The sequence below is a fragment of the Hylobates moloch genome, unplaced genomic scaffold (genome assembly GCF_009828535.3).
Source record: "Hylobates moloch isolate HMO894 unplaced genomic scaffold, HMol_V3 SCAFFOLD_6, whole genome shotgun sequence".
NCBI lineage: Eukaryota > Metazoa > Chordata > Mammalia > Primates > Hylobatidae > Hylobates > Hylobates moloch.
In genome coordinates, this window is record NW_026652281.1 from 40,461,060 (window position 1) to 40,483,362 (window position 22,303).

Consider the following 22,303-nt stretch of genomic DNA (forward strand, 5'->3'; position numbering starts at 1 on the left):
AATAAGATTGTAAAACTTTCATTTGGAATATATTTCCAAAACTTTTCACCTTTTGAAGTGTGATCCATGAGTGCAAGTGACTGAAATTGGTTCAAAATTTTGTGAACTGTCTCTTTTTTTTGTAGATCTCTGAACTTGATATGAGGAAATGAAGTACACAACCAGTCCAATTAGTTGAAGCAGTCTTTTCTTGCTTGCATTCACATTTGACTTAATTTACCCTTAATTTACTTAAGCTTTGATTTTTTTTCTTCTTTAAGTGAAACAGTGTGAATATTTTATTTTTTAATTGAAGGGAAATTTTCATTTTTAGCTCCTGCTGGTAAAAAAGTGACAAGGCTGCTTAGCACTGCTAACTTTAAGTGCTGTTTGTAGTTTGTTATGAGCTCTAGAAATCTTATATGGAGGAAAGAAAGAGATTTGGTGGAAAGAAAAGTCCTAGGAAAAAAACTCAATTAGAGACTGTGTGACTGCCAGAGTGAAAGAGGAGGAGCAGAGCATCCATTCTGAATTGGTATATTGAGAAGCAGAAATCCAATTAACAAATTCACATTTCTGAAGCAGCAGACAGTGATTAAAATTTTGGTGAACTACTCAAAATTCCTGCCACATACTTCAAGCTGATAACTTACAGAGGCTCTTAAGAAAAAGTTTTGAATTTTAAGAACAAATATGTAAATAGAGAACTCATTATGCTTCTTGTTCTGAAGTGACCTCTAATTGTATGCTATGAGAAAGTAGTTTTTTATTGTTTAATGTTTACATATTACTTAACTTTATGTTCAAATAGAAGAGCTTTAAAAGCATGTAGCCTCAGAGCTGCAGATCCTGCATTTGATGGAGTTAGAATGGAGAACTGATTTCTAGAAACTTAAATAAATAAAGTCATATCTAAAGTTTTGATCCCGATTTCAAATTTACTCATTCAGTTCTAAGCATTTAATAAATGTGTTTAATGCACCTAGTACTGTGTTAAGCACTGGTGACACAAAAGTGAATAAGACATGGTCCTGACCTGCAGTAGCTTCCTTTTGACTCTAGTGGAAGGAACATATACTTAATTAGACCAGATTATAAAGCAGCTTGGTTAACAACATGGTGAAAGAATGAGCAACATCAGTGGATGTACAGAGGGCAGAGTCTCCTGCTCTGAATACTAGCATCCCAGGTAGCTTTACAGAGGATGTGCACTGGGGCTGGGAAGGCTGTATTATGCTGTTATAGACTAAGGAAATGAATTCTGCCTTGTAACTGCCTCAGATGGCCTGGGGGACACTATTGCTATAAGTGTATTTTTTTTAAAGAATTGGGCTAGGCTGTTTGTGTTCTATTTTATTACTGTGAGAATGTATGCCTGCACATTAATTCAATCAATTAATTCAAAATTTATTCACTATAAATTGTAAGACTACTCTTTGTACCTAGCTAACTTAATGAATTTAACACATTTATACATAATTAATACAATTATATGTTAAATGTAGAGGCGTAAATGTCATTTATGTGCTACTGGCTCCTAAATTTATTTGACATCTCTACTTGGTTATCTAGGCATCTCAAACATAGCATATTCAAAACAAAATTATCTTTTCTGCCTGCCCCCAAATTGTCTTTGTTAGTCGCAACAATATTTTCTGATTGCTCAAACCAAAACTCTTGGAATCGTCCTTGACTCCTCTTTTTCTCTCATGCCCCATAAGATATTTGTCAAAAAATTCTGTTGATTCTACTTTCAAATATTGTATAGCCAAAATCACTTCATGCCACCTCCAACTGCTGTCACAGTGGTCGAAGTCACTGATAACTCTTGACTGGATTAATTCAATATAGTTTCTCTCTGCTTCCACCCTTGGCTCTATGTTCTGAATTCCACACAGAAGCTTGGGTGATCATTTCAAAACTAAATTAGAACACGGTATACTCCTGTTCAAAACCCTCCAGAGGTTCCCCATATTTCTCAGAGCAAAAGCTAAAATCCTTACAGGACCCACAAGACCCTGTGTGATCTGTCCTTCTTAGCCCTCTGCTTTGACCATGTCTCCTGCTAGTCTTCATTCCATTCACTCTGCTGCAGCACCTTACTCATCTTCCAAAGTGCTGGGCCAGTTTCCATCTCAGGACCTTTGCACTGTCCTAACTCTTGCCCCAGATATCAGCCTGGCTTTGTTTGCTCTTCACTTCCTTTAAATCTTTGCACAAATGTCGTCTTTTCAGTAAGATCATCCTTGACTGCCTGTTTAAAATTAAACCCATCTTCCCTCCCTCTGTTCTCCATCCAGCTTGTCTTGCTTTATTTTTCTCTATAGTACTTAACACTTTTTAACATATTTGTTTATTTATTTTATTTATTGCCCCCTCCAATCCCCCAACTAGGAATATAACCATTCTATGGACTGAGATTTTTGCTTTTTTGTTCGCTGCTGTATTTTTATCAGCTGGAGAAGTTCCTGGTACACAGTAGCTGCTTAATCAATAGTTACTGACTACAAGAATAATACCTTTTGCGTTTTTTAAGTGATTAAAGAGACTAAGCTTTACAAGTTATTTTTGTACTTTCAGTAACTGGATTTTTAAATATCAATTGTGCTGCACCAGAGCAGTGGTTACCATTCCAGGCTGAGATCAACTGGGTATCTTTTTCAGAAATACTGAAGGCTTGCCCTGTTCCAAGACAATTAAATCAAAATCTCTAAGTATGGGGCCTGGCCGTCAGTCTTCTTTTTTATGTTCCCTGGTTATCCTAATTTGGAGCCAAGGTTAGAGCCAGGTGCTCAGGAAACATTTAAATGAATGTGAATGAATGAATCAAGAGTCACCACAACTACTACCTCAGAGACTCAGATTATGCCCAGCTTAAGCATTAAGATTAGATTTCAAATGTTTGTGATGAGAGATTGATCCTGAGCAACACAGTCTAGGAAAGGCTAGAAGGGGAGAAGGAAGCGATCAGGGAAGAGAGGGTGAAGAGACAGAGAAGTCAAAGAGGGCATTCGTAAGTAGTTGTAGCAGGGAGGAAAGATTGTTACCTGGTTCCTTGGCAGCTGTTGCCAATTAATGATTCCCCATTTTTAAAGAGCATAGATATGTTGGGAACTGCCTAGTTAATAGTTTGCATTAAGGCAAGTATATTTCCAAGACTTTTTTTTTTCCTCTCTATATTAATCAAAAAGACTTTGTGGAGAAGATGAGATTTGAACCAGGTAGTGGAATAAGAGGAAGGGAGAGGAGAACAGATACTTCTAAGTTATCAGAGTAACATAAGTGAAGTGAGAGCAGTTTTAAAATAATAAGCACAGTTCACCGAGCATAGTGAGAACAACTTCTCAAAATCTGGGGAAAGAGATCCGAGTTGGCTTAACAGATTTCAGGGAATGGTAGGGATGGACAATGAAGGGCCTTGATAGGGAAGCTCTGGGATTCCTTTTTGCAGCAGAAATGTTTTTGTTTCCTAAAGGCTTTGGAGAAGGTGGGAGATTTGATCAAAGTTGTTTCAAGAAGATTAATCTGGCTAGTGATGTGGCAAAAAAGGAGTTAGAAGGGACAGCTTTGAGGAGAAGCGGGCCTTAAAATGTCCTAGAAAGCAAAACGGAATGAATAAAATGGAGAATAATGTCAGATCTAGTAGGAGAATGGCAAAACCACACCTTGGATTTGAAAATAATGCAGAGACAAAAGCCCAGTGTGATTAAAAAGGCAGTGGGTGAAAGAGAATACATAGAGAAGGTGCCTGAGAATTAAGATCATAGCTACTATTAATTCCAAGACCCTGGAAGTCCTATTTTCATAGTTAGTACTAGCAATTGTTATTGTCTCTGTGAAGCTTTAAGGCTATTTAGAGCCTTTGAGTTCTACCCTCAGATGCTGGGAAGGATTTGCCTCATGTCCGAAATGTGGCTTATTTAGATTTTTATTACATTTCAGTACACTAGCAGAGATTCCAGCCTAGTTATTGATACCCCTTGTTCCCTCCCTTGTCCAACCAAGTCCTTCTCTAAGTGTAGATACCAGACCTTCTCAAGGATGGAAGTCTTTCTAGACTTGGGAACAGAAATTCTCCCTGCCCCTTTTCATTCCCATCAGTCTTAGTTTCTTTACTTTTTTTCTACTTTTATACTTCAAGATCTATTGCTACCACCCCTTTCCCTTTCTCCTTGAGTCACTCTCCCTGTCTTTAATAGGACGCTCTTCCTAGTTTTCTTATAACTGCCTTTCTCTGACCCTTCTCTCTTCCTGTGCCTTTAGGATCTCCCTTGGTCTCCATCTTGACAGCCTGACAGCTGTTTGGCGGATTAGTGTGTCGTGCTAATCTACACCCAGCAACCCCTTCATCAGCAAGGCAGCCTGTCTTAACCCTTGGCTTTGCTCCATAAACATTACAATTACTTAGAAACCTGGTCCAATAAAGTCAATATGTGCAGAACTGGCAAGAAGTAATTTAGGTACTAATTGACATTTGAACATATTTAACTATATAGAAGTTTTCATTATTTTTAAAAATTAACACTTTCAACTTGTTTCACTTAAATTATCCTCAGAGTCCTGAAGTGATAGAACATCCATGTTGCCTTTGCTAAGGTACTGTGAGTCCTCTTTTGTTAGTTCATCCACTTCAGTCAATCTTTACAGTCGAGGGTTTTGTTTCATTTTTAACTTTTGTATGGTCTTAAGAAAATTTGGAAGCCATTTGAGGTCTGGTCTGGTCTTTACTTTTCTTTCTTCTCACTCTGTCACCCAGGCTGGAGTGCAGTGGTGCGATCTCGGCTCACTGCAACCTCTGCCTCCTGGGTTCAAGCAATTCACCTGCCTCTGCCTCCTGAGTAGCTGGGATTACAGGTACGCCTGACCATGCCTGGCTAATTTTTGTATTTTTAGTAGAGACGGGGTTTCACCACATTGGTTAGGCTGGTCTCGAACTCCTGACTCATTTGAGGTCTTTCTATAATCCACCAATCCTATGTTTCCTAGGTAACATTTTAGTGTCTCATTTTATATTTAAGTACCTACATGGCCATACCAATCATTGACTAATTTTAGTGTTTAACATGAATTAATTAGATGTCATTTTTTTCTAATAAAAGCAGTATTAAACTGAAAGATGATTACCTACATTCTACATTCCGACTTGGGTTTCTGTTAAAATACCTTACTAAATATTTAAAAATTGGAGTGAAACATTTAGATCTTGATTGTAAGGCTTTGCTTATTCAAATCCTCTGTGATTTGTATAACTCACAACTACCAGTGAATTATAAGGAAAGTAAGTTTAATTAAAATGTCAGTTTCCTAAATGTAATTATCTGTTTGAGACTATGAAGGATTATTTTAGGTAGCTTTTTATGAAACACTGGAGGGCACCATTATGAAATTCCCGTAGTGAAGGAAGGAATGTGATGAATTTGACAGAGCTGTTTGTGCAGTTTTGAATAAAAATGCCACATCTCATAGAAGTGCTAGTTTTGTGTCTTGTAATGATGCTGGTTACTGGGGATTCGTCTCTTGGAACTGCCTTTGGATACTGTCATATTTCAAGTTGAGTTGGCCAAAGTGGTTATGGGGAAGGCCATGTGAATGTAGTGAGTGTCAGCTCATGAAAAAACAAGAGTAAAATACTCTTTAAGGTCGCTGTAGAAGCCTGGAGCATAAGAGCTCAAGTAAACCTGTTTCTTCCTGGATACATTTGTGCTCCACTGGAAGAGTGAGAAATGTTTTATTTATGGACAGTACATACAGGCAGTAAGTCACAAGTAGCCCAGTGTCATCCGTCATCTAGTCTACCTTCCTGTGAGGAGTAGGCCTGGATGCAAACTTTCTAAAAGTTCAAGAGTCAAATAGAACTCAACTTTTAGATATTTTTGGATTTTCACAAGTCTATAAAATAGCTCAGATTTGCCAACATCTCTCTATCAAGTATCTGCAATTTGGCAAGTTATCCCAGCCTCGTTGACACTCAGTTATCTTTCCTATGATGAAGAACTGAACTGGCACAAGCAGCTTTATATTTTCTTCTCTACACAATTTTTATTGTATGCTCTCACCATCTTCTTGTTGATATATGACTTTTCAAATTGTGGTAAAAGGTACGTAACATAGAATATACTATTTTAACCGTGTAAAATGTACAGTTTAGTGGCATTAAGTACATTCAAACGGTTGTGATGAAGAGAGAACATTACAATGAAGGAAGGCAAGAGATCGGTAAGAATTCACATAGAAACTCTGTGTCAGAAGCTGTGCTAGAACCCTAAATATGCATGTGTAGGAGATATTTATGTAGCTGGATAAAATTTTTGTGACTTCGAATCTTCCTAGAAACTATGGTAAAGGATAAATTGGGAAAATAAATCATGCTATATCTGTATTTTGAATGGTTCTATTCAGTAGTTCACATATGCATACAGCTACAAATAGCAAAATTAATCCTTAATGTTTATAGGTTTAAGAGTCATATGTCAAAGTATTTTCAGGCAGCCCTATGGGTCCATTTAATGTAGTTTATTTCTTATTTTCCTGTGATACCAACATGGGACTGCTGTCAGCACATGAGCCCAGAAAGCTGCCCAGCGTCTGCAGTTCTCAAGAGCCGTCTGGTTCTTTTTACATGTTACTGAACAGTATATTTCCAACCGTGATAAAAACTTCTTGGGTGTGGGGATCAAAAATGCCCTATAAAGAAAGCTAGCTGTAAAGACAATGTGGTTTAAAAAAATGGTGATTTTTTTAGGTAGAAAATAGAAGTATGGGGAACAGTAATATGAGGATTATCAAATTTAACAGTGACTCAGATCCTTGACACATACAAATTCATCTTGCTCAATCAAAAACAACAAAACTTGACCAGTGAAACCATTTTATCCACCTATCTAGCCCTAATGCAAAATCTTGTGAAAAATAAAACTTTAGGAACATAAAAAGGCAGTTAACCTGTGTTAAGATATATATGGAAGCATGTGACTGTTGACAAGTATGAATTGAGTAAAAGCCAGAAGCTGTGCAAGTATTTTCATAAAGTGTTTCCTTTAAACCCGTCTTCCCATGAGTAAGGGTTGGTTTAAGAAATTTAGGAAGACCTCCCCACTTTCTAGATATCTCTCTCTGTCTCTGTCTCAGACTCTCTGTCTCTCTGTGTTTCTCTTTATTCTGACAAGAGTGGCCACATCATAACTGACTGTTTTCTAGGAAGTATTTTCTTGGAAGCTGAAGACAAACCTAGAGGAGAAGGCTGAATGGACTAAGCCTCTCACTCTGTGCTTTTGTGAGCATAAGTATCTGAAGAGGGACAGAGAGCCTCAGCATTTAAAGTGGGCAAGGATATTCCCCTTGTCTTGAGTGAAGCCTGGCTTTTCTTCAGCAATACAACGTCCCCACAGCCCTCCTGTATTTGTTTTCTACTGATACACAACAAATTACTACAAGTTTAGCAGCTTAAAACGATGTACATTTATCATCTCACTAGTTCTGTGGATCAGAAGACCAGACAGACATAGCTTAGCTGTGTCCTCTGCCTATGGTTTCACAAGGCAATCAAGATCTCAACCGGGGCTGTATTTCTTTCTAAAGCTCAAGTCTTCTTACAAGCTCATGTAGTGGCTTGAAGAATTCAGTTCCTCGTGGTTGTAGAACTAACATCCTTATTTTCTTGCTGGCCCTCAGCCAGTGGCCAATACCCAGAAGCCTCTCACAGTCTTTTTCACAGCGCAGTTGCTTAGTTCTTTAGGGCCAAGCAGGATAATTTCTCTGACCCTTTGTAAGGGCTCAACTGATTATGTCAGGCCCACCTAGGATGCTTTCCCTTTTGATTCATTCAGTGTCAACTAATCAGGAACCATAATTATAGCTGCAAAATCTCTTTGCTTTATAAGAATTTCCATCCTAATCATGGGTCCTGTCCACACTGAAGGGGGCAGGGATTATGATAGAGCATAGGCCATTGGGATCATCTTAGAATTTTGCCTACCTTAACTGTTTATTTTCTCACTGTGTTTCTCTCAGGGTTAGGAGGTGGGGGCAAGATCCTCTTTGCTCTCCATAGCTGCTTTCAGACTATTATTTTCCTTCCTCTCATGAAAAATAACAAAAAAAAAACACTGAGTCTGAGACTTGTGCTTTTTGGCATTACCATTGTCTCTTTCATTTTATTGCTATCCCATCCCATCCCATCCCATCCCATCCCATCCCATCCCATCCCATATCCCATCCCATCCCATCCCATCCCATCCCATCCCATCCCATCCCATCCCATCCCATCCCATCCAATCCCATCCCATCCTATGAATTCTTCCAGCAGCTACATGAGCTCGAGAAAGAAAGACAGCCCCAGTTGAGATCTTGATTGCCTTGCGAAACCCTAGGCAGAGGACACAGCTAAGCCATGTCTGGTCTCCTGACCCACAGAACTAGTGAGTTGATAAGTGTACATAGCCATCTATCCTTCTGATGTCTCCTGTTCATAAAAGATGTTGGCCTTCCATTTTGCTCCAAGCCCAGCCATGACTGTGGGTGATTTCGATTTCTGTGCCCACCACATGCAGATCACGTATTGGAAAGGAAGAAAGCACAGCAAAGAGCATTCATATCAGCCCTTTGTTCCCTTAGGTGAATTCTAGTGAGGTCAGAAAAGTTATAGAAACTTATTTTGCTATTTATTTTGTATTTTATTTGTCTTTTTTATGTACCTTTAGATACTTAAAAAAAGCTACAATGAGAGGTAAGCTATAGGAAACAGGGGCTATGTTTGCAGCAGAACTTTAGAGCCCAAACAGCTCACCTTTGAGCCCTGGGCTTAGTATTGATTATAACTATTTCAGTAAGGTGAACCTTGAGGAAGGGGAAACTGAGGGAGTTGACCAAGGTTCTGACTGGTCAGTTGCCTGAAGCTGCTGAGATAACCAGAAAGATCTTTTTTAACAAGAATGAGTCCATTCCTGCGTGCTTTGGTTGCCAAGTACCAATTATGTTCTGATGTTGCCAAAACCCTTAACCTGTGGTTATTGAATAGGAATTTTGTAAGAACCCATTTCTTCTTTGCTTGACCTGCCTCTTTTCTGGAGCATCATTTTCCTGAGTCCCATACTGGACTGGACGTGACTTCCTTGAACACGTTACCTGATAAGCCAATTGCAGAGAGCTTTTCCTGAAGCTCTGCCTTTACTAATGCCTACAACCTAGCCCTTAGAAGAAGCTGGTGCATACACTTGCTGTCTCAATTAGAATTTAACTGCTATTGTGGACCTTTTTGTGTTTTATGTGTCGCAGCGATCTCTATTTATCTCCATAGTTGGGCAGCATGCTTCAGAGAGCATTGAGTAGTGACTCTATGAACTCTCTCTGTATAGCTTCTCCCATTGGGAGCTGAGGTGGAAAGAGAGTGTGAATACTGCCTGGCAGGTTTACCTCCTACCCTTCCAACGACCATTCTTTTGAGCTGTCGTGTCCAACGCTGTAGCCGTTAGCCACATGCAACTATAAAAATTAAATACAAATTAATTAAAATGAAATAAAATTAAAAGTTTAGGTCCCCTGTCATACTGGTCACATTTTAGGTGTTCAGTAGGTACAAGTGATTAGTGATTACTATATCAGACAGCAGAAATATAGAACATTTTCAGTGGAGATTCAAGTGTCTAGTCTTCTCTTGGGGTTTAAGCTGAACTGACTTAAATTCTCACATGCTTAGCAACTTAAAACAGTACCAGTTTATTATTTCACTATTCTGTAAGTTAGAAGCCTGTCTGACACAGGTCTCACCAGGTTAAATTCAAGGTGTCAGCTGGATTGTGTTTCTGAAGGGAGCATCTATTTTCTTGCTCACTCCTACAGGTTTTTTGGCAGAATTAAATTCCTTAAGGTTGTAAGTCTGAGGTCCTTATTTCTTCCTGGCTGTCAGCTGAGGGCTGTTTCCAACTCTAAAGCTGCCCATATTCCTTGACTCCTGGCCCCTTCCTCAATATTTGAAGCTAGTAAAAGTAGCTTGAATCCCTTTCATGGTTGAAGCATCTCCTGTATCTTCCATTACATCTCTCTGGCTTTCTCTGAGTAAGCCTATGCTTATAAGGGTCTCCAGTGATTGCACTGAGTCTACTCAGATAACCTGGGATAATCTCCCCATCTCAAGATCCATACCTTTAATCACATCTGCAAAATCCCCTTTGCCTTATAAGGTAACATATTAGAGCATAGGTATCTTTGGTGGGAGGGGTATTTGTGTTATTTGGTCTATCATATGCCTCCAGATTAAGTTTTGGGTATTATTAAGCAAAAATAGCTTAATATTTGAAAAGGTAGCTTATTTGAAGAGGATAATTAAGACCCTACCACCTTTATGTAAATATTATCATTAATTTGCTTTAGAGACTAAACATCAGGGGAAGACAAGAAACTTAAAGAAATAGAAAATGAAAACATGGAGAAGGTGGAACCTGGAGAAATTTTTGCTTCTTAAGCCACATTTTGTATTGTTTTATGATGAAACACATACCCATAATAGTACAGTTTGGAGCACATTGATAATATATCACCAAGTTATCTCTGAATTAACCATTTAGTCATATTTCATCTTTAAAAAAATAAGAATCTATACAGAAATGGCATTATAATTATGAAGGTAATATCTGAAATTGAACAATGTTAGAATAGTCTTATCAAATTGTAGGTACTTAATGTAATATATTCAATACCTTGCCTACCTATTAGACATTAGATTGCTAACTTGATTTTTAGGATACTTAAGTAAAATCTACTTTCCTTTTTTTTTTTTTTTTTTTCTTTTTTTGAGACGGAGTCTTGCTCTGTCGCCAGGCTGGAGTGCAGTGATGCGATCTGGGCTCACTGCAACCTCTGCCTCCCGGGTTCAAGCAATTCCCCTGCCTCAGCCTCCCAAGTAGCTGGGATTACAGGGATGCACCACTACGCCCAGCTAATTTTTTTGTATTTTCGTAGAGATGGGGTTTCACCATGTTGGCCAAGATGGTCTCGATCTCCTTACCTCGTGATCCACCCGCCTCAGCTTCCCAAAGTGCTGGGATTACAGATGTGAGCCACTGCGCCCAGCCAAATCTACTTTCTTTTAATGTTTGTTGCCATTCAGATATTCACCATAGATTTCTATACTACACTCATGCTTAATTTAGTGTATAAAATATTACATATACAATATCTTTAATTAAAAGATTCTATCCTATCATCTATTTTAAATATTTTACAATGATACTCTACCTTGTAATAAACTACATTTGTAAGTTTTGAGAGTGAATGTAGCATTTACCTTTTTCATCTTTCATTTTATTTATCTCATTAGCTAAGAAACCTTTCCAGCTTGGACCTACGTCATATCACTGAACTGGACAATGAAACCGTGATGGAAATTGTCAAGAGGTGCAAAAATCTTAGCTCTCTCAATCTCTGTCTGAACTGGATCATAAATGACAGGTAACCATTGTAACATGTTAAAAATACTTTTCTAGAGGAAAACATTTAGCAAATACTAATTATTATAACAAGGCATATCTATAACTAAAATTGAATACAGCTGTGCCTTTTCAAATTATGTTTAAGTTTTGAAAACCATCTAGATCTATACTTTTAATGCATCTATTGCTTATAAGTGCAGCAAAGTTTTTAGGTGCTTTAGTGCAAATATTTACCTCAACAATTGTAACAGTAGGCTGTTGAATTTTTTCTTTGTTATCCATCTAAGACATGCCTGCTTTTTGCCATGCTTGTAAGTTTGTAATGATATATTATTTGTCCCTTTAACATTTTTGCAACATTTGTGGTTGATTTTAATGATTTGGAGAAACCATCTGAAACATTAACATTTAAGCCCTTTCTTAAAGGTGACATTTTTTTTTCAGAGATGCAGTCTCACTGTGTTTTCTAGGTGCAATTCCTGGGCTCAAGCAATCCTTCCGCCTCAGCCTCCCAAGTAGCTGGGATTACAGGCATACACCACTGCGCCTATATTAGCCCATTCTAGCATTACCATAAAAAACTACCTTCGACTGGGTAATTTATAAAGATAAGAGGTTTAATTCACAGTTCTGCAGGCTGTACAGGAAGTATGGCTGGAGAAGCCTCAGGAAACTGACAAGCATGGCAAAAAGCAGGTACATCTTACATGGCTAGAGAAGGAAGGAGAAGAGTGAAGTGGGAGGTACTACACATTTTTAGACATCCAGTTCTTGTGAGAACTCACTCATTATCAGGAGAACAGCAAGGGGGTAAATCTGCCCCCATGATCCAGTCACCTCCCAACAGGCCCTTCCTCCAACATTGGTATTACAATTTGACATGAGATTTGGCTGGGAACACAAATCCAAACCATATCAGCACCTAAGGATGACATTTTGTTCTCAGTATGTATATATATGTAATTTGTTTCAGAAATGGAAATCACGTGGTGAATAGCTTACTATACAGTATAGTATCAGAAGTTTTTTCTCATGGGTGATGATTAACCCATTTTTCTTTGAAATATTGCAGGAAGGAAGAAAAAGATACAGGAAAACCCTTACAAGTAGACCATTATAATGAAAACAACAGAGTAGCACTAGCACTACTGATTAGGTAGATTTGTAAATATAAGCATAGGAGGATTCTTGCCCAGTAAGTTTCCAAGAATTTTGTTTTAAAAGATAAGTTTCCTTTCGAAATAGAAAGCACTATTTCAGCTAAAATTAGAACCTGTTTAGATTTAAATATTCTTTTAAAAATAGGATAATTTGTTTGTGTAAGATAATCCTTTAAATGTAAGATATTTCCTCTCTCTCTTTTTTTTTTTTTTTTTTTTTTTTTACCGAGTCTTGCTCTGGCACCCGGGCTGGAGTGCAGTCAGTGGCATGATCTCTGCTCCCTTCAACCTCCACCTCCTGGGTTCAAGGGATTCTCTTGCCTCAGCCACCCTAGTAGCTGGGATTACAAGTGTGCGCCACTGGCTGGGCGCGGTGGCTCACATCTGTAATCCCAGCACTTTGGGAGTCCGAGGCAGGTGGATCACGAGATCAGGAGATCCAGACCATCCTGGTTAACACAGTGAAACCCCATCTCTACTAAAAATACGGAAAAATTAGCCGGGCGTTGTGGCGGGTGCCTGTAGTCCCAGCTACTCGGGAGGCTGAGGCAGGAGAATGGCGTGAACCTGGGAGGCAGAGTTTGCAGTGAGCCGAGATCACACCACTGCACTCCAGCCTGGGCGATAGAGCAAGACCTTGTCTCAAAAAAACGAAAAAACGAAAAAACAAGTGTGTACCACCACGTCCAACTAAGTTTTGTATTTTTAGTAGAGATGAGGTTTCTGTTGGCCTGGCTGGTATCAAACTACTGGCCTTAAGTGATCCCCCCCCAACCCCTGCCTCGATCTCCCAAAGTGCTGGGATTATAGGCGTGAGCCATAAGCCACTGTGCCTGGCCTCCCCTTTTTTAATTTCCTTTTATGCCTTAAAACCATGTAGACTCCATTTTCCCCAATTTTGGTAAATTCTAGTGACATTTTCTTAAATTACCCTGAATTACTGTTTATGTGATAGCCTTGACTTCACTCTTTCTTAGTACAATTTTTCTTGAAAAATGTACTCCTCTAGAATGGGTATGTGATCACCATTTATAAAAATTCTCTCTTGTTTTTGAATAATATTCACCATATGAAATATATCAATGTCTAAAGAAAATGGAACTGGAGGTCATTATTCTAAGTGAAGTAACTCAGGAATCAAAAACCAAATACCGTGTGTTCTCACTTATGAGTGGGCGTTGAACTATTGGTGAGAAAAGGCATATAGAGTGGTATAATGGACATGGGAGCTCCAAGTGAGGAGGCTTGGAGGGGGCAAGGGATAAAAACTGCCTATGGGGTACAATGCATACTATTCGGGTGATGGGCGCACCAAAATCCTATACCTCACCGCTACAGAATTCATCCATGTAACCAAAACTACTTGTGCCCCTAAAGTTATTGAAATTAAAACATTTAAGAAACAGAAAAGTCAAATAAATTAACTTTCCTCAAAACAAAGTGTACAAAGTAAAATTCTTCTCTATAATCAACATCCTATGTAGACAGTTTAAAGTAATCTTTAAAAAGCTGCTCATAACAAATAATAAATTACATAAATACTGTCTTGTGGTTTTAAATATCTAACATTAGTTTAATATATTACCATAAATTTCTTGGTAATGCATTGAATTAAAGTAGAAAACTGGGCCAGGCGTGGTGGCTCACTCCTGTAAGCCCAGCACTTTGGGAGGCTGAGGCGGGTGGATCACAAGGTCAAGAGATTGAGACCATCCTGGCTAACATGGTGAAACCTCATCTCTACTAAAAATACAAAAATTAGCTGGGCGTGGTGGCGCATGCCTGTAATCCCAGCTACTCTGGAGGCTGAGGAAGGAGAATCACTTGAACCCGGGAGGCGGAGGTTGCAGTGAGCCCAGATCACACCATTGTACTCCAGCCCGGGCAACAAGAGCGAAACTCTGTCTCAAAAAAAAAAAAAAAAAAAAAGTAGAAAACTGTTTCTGCAATAAGGTGATTATATTCCACAACAATTTTCTGTATACAGGACATGTGTAGAAGAGTCATTTAATGGGAGATACTATAATTGATAAATAAGATATGGTCTATACATGGTTATGTGAGTTATCTAAGTAAATATTTTGCTTAGGTTTGTATCATTTAAATACAGATGGGAAAGTGGATTTCTAATTTCTAGTTCTTTAAGTGCTTATTTTGTTGTAGCTGGGTAATTTACAAATGAAAATGTCGAGAGCTCTCACTTTGCCTTTCCTTCCCTTTGTTAGGCTTCATGTACTCAAACCTTGTGCTATTTCAGTCATTTTTTTCCCACTTAACTAATGGTTATTTGGTGTTTGATCCTAAATATATGTATTGTAGAGATTTATTTGCAAGGAATGAAAGTGTATTTTTATGTTTTTAATGGAAAAGCTTGGATTAATTAAGAAAACATGCATTTTAATGAGGTTGAGCAGTAGAGTTTTAAAGATCAGGCTCTTTTAGGTTTTAATTACACTACTTGCACTTATCCTGTATATTGTAATAGAAGTTTCAAACATTAAAACCCACTTTGCAGTATCATCTAAATTACTCATCTCATTGTTCTTGCCATACTATATTACTAAGCTAAGTAATATTTGTAATTATATTGGTATAAATCTAGAACTTCCCATCAGACTTAATTATAATTTCAGCACTTAGCTGAGATGGGTTAGTAACCTTCCATATAGAGGGCACTGGAATGCACTAATGCGTTTAGCCTATCAATTAATTCTGTTTTACATTCGTTCATTATTATTATCCTCCAGTAAATCAGAAAGCATTTATTAGCCCCCTACTAAATACTTGGTACTGTGTCTCAGACTGTGGGGCACTGAGTTCCTGCTGTTCTCAAAGGTCACTCTCTTTAGGTGACATAAGACTTAATGATTTTAATAGTGAGCCTTGTAAGGATCGAGGGGACGAAAGTAACCTTTATTACCCAGGTAATTGATAGGCACTTTACACGTGTTCTCATTTAATCTCTTCAACGTCTTTTGTTCAGGGGAAGGTCATACTATTTCTATTAAATTTAGACCATTTCTTTGACTTTCTTTGGCTTTTCAGTGGATGTATTTTTCCATCATCGTTGCAGTAAAAACTCTATAAACAAGAAAAAGTGAATGGCTAATCAGTCAATTTTCCATATCATAGCTGGGATTCACATACGATTGACATTTATATATAAAATTCTTAATTTTTTAACTAAGCTCATTATTTTCTCTCATTTTGAAAGTATAATGGAACTTTTAGATATTAATTTATATACAATACCTATTACAAAGATTTATCCTGAATGTTGCTAGTTTTAATAAAGGATTTCTCACATTAAGATAAATTTCAGTACTTGTCACAGTCCTATATATGTAACATTTATCCTAGGTTCTAATAATTCTTATCTGTGAACTTCTTTTAAGTTCAAAATTTTAAAATATGTAGTAATTGAAAGACTTTACTGTAATACTTTATGGTGTCTGTTAGCATTTTCTGGTCATTGAATTGATCTCTGTGACTAAGACATGCTGCTCTTTATCTTTGTTTTTCCAAAAGCACTTTTTGTGTTTAGAGAGTTAAACAACATGATATTTTCTTGTATTCAGAAGGATGGCCTAGTAGTCATTTGACATTTACCATTGCTTTTGAATACAAATAACATCCAAGTGTTTTATGAAAAGAGGACACCGAACTATTTCTATCAGTGATTTACATTAAACATCTGGTTATTACGTCTCATCTACTGCCTGATTCTAAGTTTATTGAAATTTTTTTTGTATTTATATCTGTCTTTATTATTTCATATCCAATTTGGTCTACAACATTTTTATATGTTTGACATGGAGTCCAAAAGCAGCATGTTTTGGGTGTAACAGCTGATGTGTAAAAAACTGGTCTGAGCATTGTTATAGCAATATACTTATAATGGTTCTTTTATTCTTTTTTTGTTAATAAGAATTAAATAAAATCTAATTGATTTTAATAGATCTTTACAAAAGCTGTTTTCAGTTTTTAAACTATGAAAGAGGTAATCTCTCTATTTTCAATTTTTAACACTGGTCATGAAAATGAACTTAGTTTAATCTTATGTTTTATATCCCCATTATCAAATATGTGAGCCTTTCTTTGACAGTTGACCATGCTTGCTCATGAATTAGAACAATATAGAAAAATAATACAAGATAAATAAGATTATCTAACATCCAGTAGCTAAAGTCACAAAGCATAACAAAGGCCAGGGTTGTTGTTAATATCAATTATATTGCCATGATTTGCTGTGTGAATCTTGTATTTATGTAAGGGAAGCTATTGCATCAGTGCACACTCTAAAATTTGGAGAATTTTAAATCTTAGACTGTTATCCAGTTTCTTTCAAGTAAAAAAAAGTCTACAAAATGTTGCTATTTTATTTTATATGTGCTAGAGGTTAAAATAGTACCTATAGATATTTCTCTCTTTTTTTTTTTTTTTTTTTTAAAGACGGAGTCATGCTCTGTTGCCCAGGCTGGAGTGCAGTGGCACAATCTCAGCCCACTGTGACCTCTGCCTCCCGGGTTCGAGTGATTCTCCTGCCTCAGCCTCCCAAGTAGCTGGGTTTACAGGCATTCACCACCATGTGGGGCTAATTTTTGTGTTTTTAGTAGAGACGGGGTTTCACCATGCTGGCCAGGCTGGTCTAGAACTCCTGACCTCAAGTTATCTGCCTACCTTTTCACCCCAAATTGCTGGGGTTACAGGTGTGAACCACTGCCCCCAGCCAGATATTTCTCTTTAAATGTAACTTTTAAATAAGACCATTTGAAGTTGCAAACTTTTGGGCCACAGCTGAGTCTAGTCCACAAAGCTGTTTTGTTTGGCATATACAGTTATTTAAAAATTTTGAATTAGTTGCCAGCACTTTAAAAATTGGGATAGTTCACATAAATATTCTGATTCAGGCTTTTGGAAAAGTTGTGGACCCAAGAATACTAGTCCCACATTTTCTCATGTCAAAATTCTTTCCAAGATGGTGAATGGACTGTTCTCTTTGGCCCCCTTTCCATTTATCCACTCTTCCCACCAAACTGGATTATCCTTCCTTAAAATTAAGATGTAGAGAATTTTAGATATTTCATATTTAAATCGTATGGTTTTTCAAAATTGAGTATGGTAAAATATATTAAAAAATAATAGTTCATTAGTCTACCTAAATTAGTTATTTACTATTTCAGGCACCAGAATGTTAGTCAACAGGTGGAAGTTATAGACGGAGACAGAATGCAGCTTAAAATAAGTTAAAACCTTGATTTTCATCGACTGCCTTCCAAAATAGAGAATGCACTCTTTGTTAGTGTTCAAACAGAGTGCTGTAAAGCAATTTCCTGAATTATAAGGAGGGTTGGACTAGTTTATTAAAGTCCCTCAAACTCCAAACCTATAATTTGAAGTTGCTTATTTTAAAATGAATTCATTGGCAATGTTTAGTGTTTGGTTCATGATTCCTTTGTTTTCAATATTAAGAAAAAATCTTAATACTATTCTGTCTCTTTTTTTATTTTTGTATAGAAAAAACCCTCTTTTGTTTTTTTAGGTATATTGAGGTGAAAGTTGTAGAGTGACAGATTACTCCACCACCCCTTTCAGTGAGACTGACAGCACCTTGGCTCGTGTAAAACTCAATGAGGCTTTATATAAAGATTTTTCTAACTCCCCTGATCTTCTCTGGATGTTTATTCTGTTTCTTCTTTCAAATTTCCGTTGATTCAATAAAAAACGGTGATATTTAGAAATAAAGTTCAGAGAGGATTTGAGCAGGTGTTGGTGATATAAAATATTTGCTGAGTGCCCATTGTGTTTTATTTCCAAGAATTGTTTTGTGAACATATGCTATATATTGTATTTATAAGTGTTCAAGGTCTGGCTAGATAATCTACCATCTTCCTGTGAATGTCATGTCACAGTGGACTTAGAATTTTATTTCATTTCAATCCCCTAATATTACTTAATTCTCCTAGAGACTGAGGTTTAAAGATTGCCCAAGGGGAACAAACCTATGCATTAAATCCAGCAGGCAGAGCTGAATTTGAGTTTGAGAATATTTTGTTTTCTTTTAAAGTTAAGTGGTGTGGAGGAGAGAAATACTTTTCACCTTGGAGTATTGAGTGTGAAGTTTGAGCAATTTTCTATCATAAAAGCCTGGAAACTTGGAAATAAAGAGGTGGCAAAAATAATGCTGACTGTTGAAGCTACTTGGGGGTGGTATTTATAGCAGCACCGCCCTGCCACTATAAAATGCAGAGCAACCTGTCTGCATACTTTTGGTGCCTAATAATGTGCCTGGGCTGGTTAGGTGAAGCTTTAGTAAAACTGAATTTTAGCTTATTTCTGTAATCTTCTGGATAGTTTTGTGTATTGTCTATGACATTATTTGTGTTTTTGCAAAAAGAATAATGAAATATATTTTACGGAGTTCTGAGAGGATTACAAAAACAGAATGGAGTCTTTCTAAACTAGGGACGTTAGTTTGAGGTAAGCATGTTTTTGACACTATTTTTTTGTATTCACATATTCACAATTATGTGTAAGACCATCCCTAGAAAGATAGTTTGATATTGGAGTAACTATTATTCTGGGCTTCCAAACTATCTTTAAAAAATCATGAGGCCAGGCATGGTGGCTCATCTCTTATCTCAGCACTTTGGGAGGCCAAGGAGGGTGGATTACTTGAGCTCAGGAGTTCAAGACTAGCCTGGGCAACATGGTGAAGCCTCGTCTTTATAAAAAAAATTTTAAAAATTAGTCGGGCATGATGGCACGTGCCTGTAGACCCAGCTACTGAGGAGGCTGAGCTGGGAGGATAGCTCGAGACTGGGAGGATTGCTTGAGACTGGGAGGCAGAGGTTGCAGTGAGCTGTGATCTTGCCACTGCTCTCCAGTCTGGGTGACAGAGGAAGACCCTGTCTCAAACAAAACAAAACAAAACAAAACAAAACAAAACCATGCCTGTTCTGTTCTTCTATCCATTAGACCTTCTTTCTAAAACCATGATTGGCCATGTAGTGCTAGTGTGGTAATAGTGTATATATATATTCTCTCTTTTTTTTTCTGGAGCAAGGATAATAGCAGTAGCTAATAGTAGTTACCACTTAATTATAGTCTGTTCCAGACACTTTTCTGTTTATACACATTGTTTTATTTAATCTCTACAACAACCCTGAGGAAGGAATTATCCCTATTTTCAAACAAAGGAATTAAGGCCCGACACGTTGAGTAGTTCACAACTAGAGGAACCAAGACTGGAACCCATTTTTGTGGTCTTCAGAGTTCAAGCTCCTACCATGAAGGGCTCACTGTCTTCCATGTCCTTATTCTGCTTCAGACCTAGAGTGACCATATATCCTGATTTGCCCAGGATAGTTCCAACCCATGCCTGTTGTTTTGGCATTCTGTCGGGTTTAGTATTTGTGCTGTTGCTGTTCCTAAGTTCCAGAATATCTTGCTTTAAATGATAAATTAAATGGTCATCCGACCTCAGACATCAGACATGGTTGATCATTCTGAACATAGTTAGAATGGTACCTTTGCTTTTCCCTATGGGATATCTAAAAGGTGACATGTTTGAATATTTTACTGCATATATCGAGTTGTGGATATTTTAAAAAACAGCTTATTTTTGGTAAAAAGTAATTTTTCCAATCAACCCCATTTGTAAATACTCTTCATTTCTTATGATGTTTCTTGAGGAAAAGTAGAAAATTTTGCCCATTTTTGTGTTTTGTACTATACCTGACTCATAGTTGGTCTGAAAAAGAATTTCACTAATGAATTTTGAATAGGTATTTATTTAACTTATAATGATGTACAATTATTTTTACAAATGTTTCATTATCTGTAAATGCTTCCTTGTAGATTGTAGCAAATACTTAACCATTGCAGATTAAAGGAGACTGCTGGTTATAATACTTTGAATAAGTTGTCTTTCAGTTAAAAAGAAGAAAGTTATCTTCATCAAAGGATTCAGTAACTTTGGCAAGAAATAATTGGCAAAATTAATCTCAATACTTTTTTAAGTATGTGGGTTTTTTCAAATAATCGATGATATTTTACTACAACAGGCAGAGTTTTTTCTGGTAAAATTATTTGTGCATTTATCCTCAGATGAGATTCCTAGTGCATTCGAATTTAAATAAACTTTTTCAGTTGTTTGGTAGGTAGTAGTATTAAATATCAGTTCTGATATTGATTCTTTTAGTACTTCTAGTTATTTAATATCATTTTTAAGGAAATACTACTTACTATGTAACACCAGAGTATTTAACCTAGTAAAATCACTTTAAAGGAAAAATCTATATGATATGTATATATTTCAGCCTGCTTTGACTTTTAACTCCAAGAGATGAGATGGGACTGAATTTGATGTGGGTGATTTTGGCTTATTGATTCTCCATGTTGACATTATTTTGTCTAATAGAATAATGTGAATATTTATTATGGTCCTAACATGTAATGGTAATTTGTAATTTCTGTGTTGTCTTTGGTTCCTAGTGAGCAATAGTGCATAAGTGAACATTTCTACAAATACAAATAGTAGTAATTAAGAGTTCCCATAGAATCACATTACGGATATTTCTGGATGTGCTACTCTAAATGCTGCAACTGCTTTTGTGTTTTTCAGGCCATAAAAAGATGAGTAAACAGAGGTACGCATTTAGCTTGCAGTATTTAAACATATTTCCATGTTATGAAATCATAATTTGTTATTATAGGAAAGAATGAGATACATTTTATATGATGATGAATACGGTGTTGTAAACCCATGGATTTATGGACATCCTAGTCTCAGATCTGTTTTAAAATTGCCAACAATGAAGAAAATCTTCATTTATTGATGAAAATGATGATACCTTATTGACTGCTTGGACAAATTTATACCATCTCCCGCTTCTCCCAAGAGTTGTCTTATTCTTAATTCACCAAACCAAAAGTGGCAATTAAAATAACTCATTGTTGTCAAAATTTTAAAATGTATGATAAATGAAGCCCAGTAAATAGTGAAAATATGAGAAAGGTGATTAAATCTGACAATTTTCTTGTAAAAGACTTGAGATGATAAATATCTTCTGTGGTTAGTTATTAATTTAGTGCAAGGGATTTTACTTCAGCCTAAAATATTTTATGAACAGTGGCATATAGAAGTATTTTAGAAGATAGATACACACATGTTTAACCATAGGAGAAATTGCTGGAACTTGATTGGTAATAATTAAGAATGGCAGACATGACATGCAAGTGTCTGGGCTATTTTCTGTGTGATAGTCCTTTCAGAGATTAAGAAAGGGAGGTGTTTCCTGAAGACATGAAGAATGACAGAATACTTTCAGCTTGAACCTTTACGCTTCATGAAAATGGAAAGGTTTTATGTATATCATTCTTCAACTGATACAACATTTAATTTAAGACAGTATACAATTACTCCACGTACTGAAGTTGTTACTTAACAATTATAGTTGCACTGCTACTAATAATTTCCCTTAAAATGAATATGAATTCCATTTATTTAAAGAAAAGATGAAATAATGGTGGTGATTGTAATGAAGTGCTGTATCATGTTACTGTCTAGCTGAATCTATAGCACATGGCTCTGTTGGTGGCATATATTGTGCGGATGTGTGACGTTTTGTTTATGAGTCTTTTTCCTTGTGAGGAAGACCTGGGTCTTCATCTTGCGCCCTGTGCCCTCACTTCACAGCCCCCCTCCACCCCTGCTTCCAATCAGCACCTCACACA

General features: G+C 36.9%; 1 protein-coding gene across 5 annotated transcripts in view; it reads left to right on the forward strand.

Annotated features, from left to right (window-relative positions):
• Positions 1-22,303, forward strand: part of FBXL17 (F-box and leucine rich repeat protein 17) — a 539,741-nt gene that overhangs the window by 190,987 nt on the left and 326,451 nt on the right. For 3 of the 5 annotated variants that reach the window (XM_032156700.2, XM_058440651.1, XM_058440652.1), the window contains exon 6: positions 11,294-11,424. In XM_032156700.2, coding sequence (XP_032012591.1) covers positions 11,294-11,424 — 131 coding nt within the window. Of the gene's footprint in view, positions 1-11,293; positions 11,425-12,477; positions 13,065-18,962; positions 20,053-22,303 lie in introns of those variants that run through there. The other 2 variants (XM_058440650.1, XM_058440649.1) reach the window with 2 other exon arrangements.